Source organism: Orycteropus afer, unplaced genomic scaffold, assembly GCF_000298275.1.
Source record: "Orycteropus afer afer isolate SDZICR_OR568_19922 unplaced genomic scaffold, OryAfe1.0 scaffold00226, whole genome shotgun sequence".
NCBI classification, from domain to species: Eukaryota; Metazoa; Chordata; class Mammalia; order Tubulidentata; family Orycteropodidae; genus Orycteropus; species Orycteropus afer.
Window position 1 is genome coordinate 5246606 of NW_006921813.1, and position 8871 is coordinate 5255476.

The following is an 8871-nucleotide window of genomic DNA, read 5'->3' on the forward strand; positions in this document are numbered from 1 at the left end:
TATATTAATTTATAAATTATGATTATAATGACTTATTTATATTAAATTTTAGAATATAGTTATTTTAAAGGTCAGTTCTGAATGTTGTATGCCTACACAGTAGTGCTGTTCAATAAGTTGGTTGGATTGGGCAATCTACTTCCATAGTGATATTGCCTTGGAAACCCAAGGAGGGGTCGCTATGAGTTGGGTACGACTCGACAGCAACAAACTAAGGCAGCAACCAAAGTGAAGTTACCTAATTGTGAAGAGCATGCATGTCTAGACATTAAATATAATTTTACATACCTTTAGTAATAGGTTTTAGGTGTACCATTCTTGTGTATTGAAAAAAATATAAGAAAATAACAATAAATACCTAAACTGAAAAATGAACCTGAGTCTGAAATAACAAAGATACCAAAAACAAAAACAAAACAAAATAAAACCTCACTGCCTTCAAGTGGATTTGACTCATAGCGACCCCTCCTTGGGTTTCTAAGGCAGTATCTCTAGGGAGGTAGATTGCCCAATCTTCCTTCTGAGGAATGGCTGGTGGGTTTGAACCGCCAGCCTTTTCGTTACCAGTCAAATGCCTTAGGCAGTAAGAGCTCCCAATAAAGGCCTCTTTTTCGGGAACATGTGCTATTCCATAGCAAGGATTATATCTTGTTAACTTTTTTGTAGTTTCTGTGTTTTCCTCCCCCATTCCCAGGACCTCGTCCAGTGAGGGACATTTGGTAGACAACTCAGTAATTCCTTGATAAGTGAGAGAATAAAAATAAACTCTGCTTATAAAGATAGATTTTTTTCTAAGTCAGCTTCTATGTGAAATTGAAATGATCTCTCATGAGCATAATGTGAAACTATTTCCTAGTGTTGATTAATTAATGCAGTTTGTATTTAATTAGAATGTAATGCTTCCCCAAATAGAATTCCACACCTGCTTAAGAACATTGAATATTATAATTGCAGTAGTAATTTATGAGTGCCTAAGGCATTTGACTGCTAACCAGAAGGCTGGTGGTTTAAACCCACCAGCCAGTCCTTGGAAGGAAGACTGGGCAGTCTACTTCGGGGTTGCTGTGAGTTGGAATAGACTCAATGGCAGTGAGTTTGGTTTTTCAGTTTATTTATGAGTTGAAATCTTTTCTGCTTTATAATTACAGTTTTCATCTTGCTTTAATTTGGTCTTAATTCTTGTGTTATAATATGACTTGAGGCTATGTATTCTTTCATACTAGGTCAAGCACACCATTAAAATGTCATGAAATTACAGTATTGTGTTTCACATTAATTGATTATGAAGTGTAGGTAAGGTAAAGGTGAATAATGAAGTTTGAAGTTTTTCTTTAAGGTGAGATTATTTTTAATGGCTTACTCTCAAGAAAGTAGGTATTCAAAATAATACACTATACAGTTTTAAATATATCTAACATTGAGGTTCTTATAATTTCAGGGGTCGCACTGGAAAAATAAGAGTACAGAGTCTGAAGATTGGATTGATGTCTCTTTCCAAAGGTCTCTTAGAAGAAAAATACCGATGTATGTAAGACCATGTCCTATACCAATAGTATTTTTAGTAATAATAGTGATAATCGTTTGTTGGGAATTGACTTTATGTGATTTGTTGATAATAATAATTCCCACTTTTTTTAATCTTTATGCATGTACCAAATGGGACAAAGGGCATCAGTGCCAAGGACTATGGATTTATGGGGAATGAAAGGCTGATTAGGGATCCAGAGGCAAGTTGTCCTGTTGGAGTAAGAACCTGCTACAAAGCATATCTCATTTAATTCATAAAATCATCTCCCCATTATGTACAGATTGTGGTTTCCATCTTCCAGCTGAGGCAGTTAATACTCCAATAGGTTAAGAATCCAGTCCACGGCTGCCCATCCAGTAAGTGGTGGGGCCAGAATTTGATCCTAGGTTTATCTGACTCTAAAGCCCAAGCTTTTTCTGTTTCTGTACACTTTAAAACTGTAAAAGAATTAAGATCAATTAAAACCTTTATAGGCACTGTGGTTGCTAGTTGCAGTCCAGTCAGCTCTGACTCACGGTTACTTCATGTAGAACAGAAACACACGTTGCTTGGTTCTGCACCACTTCGTGATCCGTGGTATGTTTGCGTCCCTTGTTGGGGCCACTGTGTCAGTCCCTCTAATTGAGTGTTTTCCCAGCCTTCACTGAGCCTGCACTGTGCCAAGCTTGAAGTCCTTCTCTGGCCATCAGTCTTTCCCTAGTAAGCAAATCAGAGAATATTCTGCCATCCATAGAGTTTTCATTGGTTGATGTCTGGAAGTAGGTAGCCAGGCCCTTCTAATCTCTCAGTCCACCATGGGTGACACTGCTGGTATTTGAAATACCAGTGGCCTGACTTTCCAGCAACATGCAGACCACCACAGTATGACAAACTGACAGATAGGTGGTAGTGCGACATTCATCTCAGGTAATTATATCTTACAAATGTAACAAAATAAAAATGATACAGTGTTGTGGCAAGTGTTGTTTAATTTCTTTATATTTGTTTTTATCTACCAAATAAATCAGTGGTGTCCTTTTAGCTGTCAGTTAATGAGGGCATCTTGGCATTCAGAAGGGGTCCGCACTCAGGAGCCAGAGAGACCTGCCTTCAAGTCTCAGGTCTACACTGGAGTGTCTTTGGGTAGGTTATGTGGTCCCATGGAATACCAACCAGTCAAGAGGTTTTGGAAGCTGAAATTTAGCAAATTCTGCAGTTCTCTTCACCTGGAGAATGAAGCTAACCATTCCTTCTTTGCAAAGAACTAGAGATGTATGTTGACAAGAGCTGAGAAACTCAGGTGTTGAGTAAATGGTAGCCATTGCTGCTGTGTCCCCAAACCCTTAAGTCCTGTAAAATACCATTTGATTGAATTTTTTCCAATAAATATGAGTAATTGGATCCTGCCATGCATATTCCATTCCCAGATGACTCTTTAGAGATAAAAATGAACCACTTGCCATTTATGGATATATATCATAGTAGAACTGCCCAAAGGAGAGTGTTCAATGGTTGATTTTTTGTAAGTGGATCACCAGGCCTTTCTTCCATGTTACCTATCAGTGAACTTGAACCTCCAGCCTTTTGGTTGACAGCTAAGCATGTTAGCCATTTGCACTACCCAGGGATGTTTCTTCACAGATATGCCCACATATGTTGGGAGAGGAATGGGGTAATTTATGAATGGAAAGACACAGAAAATAAGAGTCTTTTTGATCTGCTTGTTCTTAGTGAGTTTTGAGAATGATGTTTCACATGCCGTAGAGTCCATTTCAACTCACAATGACCCCATGTGACAGAGTAGAACAGCCCCACTGGGTTTTCTAGGGTTTTCTCTTTACAGAAGCAGATTGTCAGGTCTTTCTGCTGTGGACCCAATGGGTAGGTCTGAGTAGCAGCCTTTTGGTTAGCAGTTGAGCACTTAGCCATTGCGCTACCAGGGCTCCTATATGAGGATTAAAAAAACCCACTGTCACTGACTCAATTCCAACTCAAAGCAACCCTGATTAGGTTACCAAGGTGGTAAATCATTACAGAAGTAGATTGTCTCATCTTCCTTCTGCAGAGGGGCTGGTGGGTTTGAACCGCCAACCTTTTGGTTAGGAGTCAGATGTCTTAGGCATTGTGCCACCAGAGCTTCTTTCAGTATCAGCATACACACCTTAAAAAAAAGTGAATGATCTGTGATGCTATAAGGTTATTTGATTTTGAATTCAGGTCTAGAAGCTGGTGGCTTGGTTTTCTTACATAGTTTGACAACAGTGTCAGTGAAAAGGGCTGTGAATTTGTGTGAAATGAAAAGCTGATTGTAGGATCAAGAGGTGAGTTTCCCTGATGGAGTAAGCCAGGCAGAAAACAGTTTTGCACAAGGCTTTTGTCATGTGGCATTGTGTTTACTCAGAACCTAAGTAGTCTTCACCAGCATTTTTGCCAAAAGATTTGTCAAAGCTAAAATAGTTACTTCTGTGATTGAGAAGGGAACATTTAATGAAAGCATCAATACACCACAATTGGAAAGGGTGTTATTTGTGATCTGTGAGTTTGAGTCTTCATGTGCTCTCGAAAGCGTATAGAATTAGGACTCTGAAAGAGAATTGCAGTTTTATCGCAGTGCTGCATGTATTCTGAAACGAATGCAAAATCAACCTCTAATCAGAAATCTTAAAAATGTATACTTCATCTATTTTCCTTGATTCATGATCCCCTCCTCCCTTTCTTTTTAAGATGATTAGCAGGAAATAACCTGACACCAAAAGAAAGAGTTACAACTGAGCTCTGTAGCAATACAGCAAAAAACAAATTCTACCAAATGCAATGTGTAAATGACACGTTGCCTTTTCTCTGCACACACATGCTCAAATACATCTGAATATGTCACCTTTCTGATGAGGAGTGTGTTTCAGCATACATAGTTACACATACACTCTTGTACTGTAATGGTGACACTTCCTAGAATGCCAGGACACTTAATCTGCCTATAATTCAATATTAAAGTTTCAGATTACGGAAGAGGAAGCAAAAGTCCCAGCAATGAGAATATCTGATATTTAATTTAATCCACTAACCATGCCATTTTAGTACTTAATTAAATAAGAACTCTCTTGGGTTGAAATATTTAACCTGAATCTTTACTGGGAGTATTAAGAGTCTGTAAATGTTGTGGGGTTTTGTTTTGGTTTTTAGTTTGAGGTCCTTAGCAATTCCAATTCCAGTTTTGATTGCCCCAGTGATATTAGAACACTTACTTCTTCATTATTTCCTTTGTTAGAATTAATATGGAAGGCAATTTGCTCTTCAGACTCAGTGGCAGAGACGCCATCCAAGTCAGTTGGTATCCACCTAAATACTGGTTTTTCAGTGTTGACTGTCACCCCTGTAACTCCTCCTTTGCTCTCTGTGCCTTCGTGAGAATATCCCTTGATTAGGTTCAAACAGTATCCTGGCTTTGCAGCTTAGAGCTGGTTAGCTTCCTGTCCTCATCAACAAGACATTTATACATCATCCTTTTGAATGGCCACTTGTGTTTCTTACAGAATGTGATTTCTTGGAATTTGGGTTTTTGATTGTTACTTTCCTCTGGCCCAGTCTCTACGTCCTGAGACTGCATTCTGTATCTAATTACAATATCAAAATGTGAACTTGCATAAGAGTTTAGGAATAAGTTAACTTGAATCTTTTTTCTCCTAATGTTTTACGAGTAGTTTTGTCTCAATAGTGGCACAGTAATATAGGTCTTCATCTCAAAAAAAGGAAAATTGCACACGGTTGGTATCACTGAAAATGTGCACCTCTCCATAGAGATTATTAAAGATATACTTCAACTCTGTATTCACCTAATAAGTATCTTCCTTGGGATGGCTTTAAGATGAACATCATAATAAGAATCCTGGATAAGTAGTTTTTAGCTGTGATAGTCTATTTTTTAAAAGGTGAAAAGAAACGAAGTAGAACTCTAAACTATGTGAAACAAATGATAATAAAAATTACATTTATCTTAATTGAATTTGCTTTCCCTATGTATATTATAATTAAAGTCATATTTCATTATAATTACAGTGTCAGTATCACTGAGCTTGGTTCAGTTGTTTGAAAGCTCACTCTTGACGGTGCTAGATCTAGCAATGCTTTTGTTAGCTGCCACCCAATTGGCCTGGACTCATAGTGATCCCATGCACAATGGGATTGGACCATTAGGACCCACTGGTTTTTCATTGGCTGGGTTTTCAGAACTATTATTCCCATTAAGAAATTAATGACATCTTTTGATTTTATATTTTTGTATCAGGTAATGTTCAAAAATGGTTTTTATGATCCAATAAATATTTATCCTATTTTCTACTATTCCTGGAAAACTTCACATGAAAAACATTTACTTTTTTTTTTTAGTGTTTTAGAACTATGGAAAAAAGGATTGGTTTTTATAATAAAGTGAATTGTTTTTATCTAAAATTCCTCCATACTCCAGAAGTAACTTACTTAAGTACATTAATGTTATTGCAGGAAATCTGGTAATCATTTTAATCTTAAAATTGTTGCACATAGTAAATAAAAAGTAAGCAAATACTAGAAAGAAGAGCTACTGTTAATAAATGAAGAATAATAGAAATAAATCAGTGTTTTCTTAAGAATAAGAAAACAAAAATTATGTGAAAGTATGATTTTTACTTAGTTTTTTCAAATCAGTCCTTTAAATTTGAACAAATGTATTTTATTACATGAAGTAAAGCAAAAATACTTTTCATAACTAATAAAGAATGAGGAGCTGATTGGGTTTTCTCATAACGGGGTTCTCCTGAAAATAAACAATGAAACACACTTCCTTGTAATTTTTAGTGTTTCTTATAAAAATAAATTCGAGTATAATAATCTTTAATAGAAACTAAAATACATGTTTAATAGAATATTGAAATTAGGAGGGAACATAAAAGTTGATAAATGAGCCTGTTAAAATTTAAAAGTTTGCTCTTTAAGGTATATTTATTCTTCTGATAAATTGTGTTTGACACTTTATTTTTGACCCTTTTTCTTTATCAAGAAGCATCAAAATCCTTATTGATTCCATTATATTAACCCATGGGCATTTTTGTACCATTTAAAACTGAAATTTGTATTAACTCATTTATTTATACATCTGAATGTCTCCGGGTGATGCAAATGTCTAATGTACTCAACTGCTAGCCACAAGGTTGGCAGTTTGAGCCTAACCAGAGAGGCCTGGGAAGAAAGATCTGGCAATTTGCTTCCAAAAAATCAGCCATTGAAGACTCTGTGGATTCTAGTTCTACTCTGAAACACACGGGGTCACTGTGAGTTGGGACCAATTCAATGGCAACTAGTTGTTGTTGTTTTTCTTTTAATGTATTGGCATACAGTAGTAGGTTGTTTTACATAGTGTGTTTAACTAGATTCCTGATTACAGACAGTATTGATGAACTCTCTGATCTTGAGCATTGGCACTCCAGGGACTATGCTGCTGATTCTTGTCCCTCTGAAACTATTTTTGATCTACAGACTAAATCCACTTAACTAAAGACATATTTTAAGGAAAAGAACAGTATAGGCAGCTGAAAGTTAACCCCTTGCTTTTCCTTGTAGATCTCTTTAAGGAAGTGGCGGGGCCGACAGAAATGTGTGACCAGAGACAGCTGGGCCTGTTACTCCATGATGCCATCCAGATCCCTCGGCAGCTGGGGGAAGTAGCAGCTTTCGGAGGCAGTAATATTGAACCTAGTGTCCGCAGCTGCTTCCAACAGGTAAATACAAAGGATCGCTGGAGCCTAGGATGTGTTGAGCAGGGTCTAGAGAATGTGCTGAAAAATGGAACAGGGACCTTGGGCTAGAGCCAATAGTAGAAGACTTTAGGGGCCATCCAAATGTACTTATATCTTATTTCTTAAGGCACATTTGATTCAAGGGACAATGACTCTCTCAAGGAGGCTGTGTACTTCTCTTTAGATAAAATATCCTTAACACATGCTGTAAGGTCACTGTGATTTGCTGAGTTTTGCCCTGACCTCATATCTTGTCACTCACTCTCTTGCCCTCTGCTTTCCAGCCCTACTTTCTTTCTTTTAGTTCCTTGATCCTTGCCCTTTATTTAGAATGCTCTTCCTTACCTTTTGCCCTCACACCCTTTTTCCATAGCTAATCCTTATTCATTCTTTGAATGTCAGCTTAAATCTCATATCCTCAGAAAACCCTTCCTTGACCTCTTCAGATGAGGTTGTGTGCCCCTGCTGTGAGGACCATAGTATCTTCCACCTCTTCCCTATAGTAGGAGCTCTGGTAGCATAGTGCCTAAGACATTTGACTGCTAACCAGAAGGCTGGCAGTTCAAACCCACCAGCCACTCCTTGGGAGGAAGATTGGGCGATCTACTTCTATAGGTACTGCCTTGGAAACCCAAGGAGGAGTCGCTATGAGTCGGGTCCAACTCGATGGCAAATAACAACGACAACTTCCCCCAGTATTCGTTATGATTATAAGTACATGCTCAGTTGTGGAATTGTTTAGTATTTGTTTCTTCTACCTGAATCTGAGCTCTATGAAGACAGGGACTGTGTGTGTATACATATGTGTGTGTGTGTGTGTGTGTATATATATGTCTATATATAATATACATCTCTCTCTCTCTCTCCATATATCTATCTATCTATCTCTATCTCTATCTATCTATCTATCTATCTATACCCTAAAACCAAACTGACGGCCATCAAGTTAATCCATACTCAGAGTGACCCTATAGGACAGAATGGAACTGCCCCATAGGATTTCCAAGGCTGTGAATCTTTACGGAAGCAGACTGAAGTATCTTTCTCTCACAGAGCGACTGGTGGGTTCAAAACACCAACCTTTGGTTAGCAGCCAAATGCCTTAATCACTGTGACACCAGAGATCCTTCTCTCTCTACGTATATGCACATACACATATATCCCCTACGTACAGTGCCTTGACCGTCATATCTATTCAGCAAATACTTGCTAAATACGTTAATTAAAATGCCCTGTGTCCTTGTCAGCAAGATTTTTAAAAATAAGATTTAAAGGTAAGTGTCTTAGTTGCCTAGTGCTGCCATAACAGATGTACCACAGGTGCAGGAGGCTGAGTCCAAACCTAAGGTGTAGCTCTAGGAAGTTTCTTTTTGTCTGTGTCTGTTTCTAGTAGCTGTCGGCAGTCATTGGAGATATATCAGTCTCTGTCATCTGCCTTCCTCTTCTCCCTGCATGTGTCTCCTTTTATAACTCAGAAATGATGAGATTTAGAACCCACCCTGCTCAGATAGGGCCTAATGAACATAACAAAGACCTCTCTTTCCAAACAGGGTCATGTTTAGAGGCATGTTGTTGTTGTTGTTATTTGCCCTC

The 8871-nt window shown here is 37.9% G+C and overlaps 1 protein-coding gene across 1 annotated transcript in view; it reads left to right on the forward strand.

Annotated features, from left to right (window-relative positions):
- Window positions 1–8871, forward strand: part of UTRN (utrophin) — a 731009-nt gene that overhangs the window by 647297 nt on the left and 74841 nt on the right. The window contains 2 exon segments of the mRNA XM_042782042.1: window positions 1439–1524; window positions 7103–7260. Of these exon segments, the coding sequence (XP_042637976.1) occupies window positions 1439–1524; window positions 7103–7260 (244 nt within the window).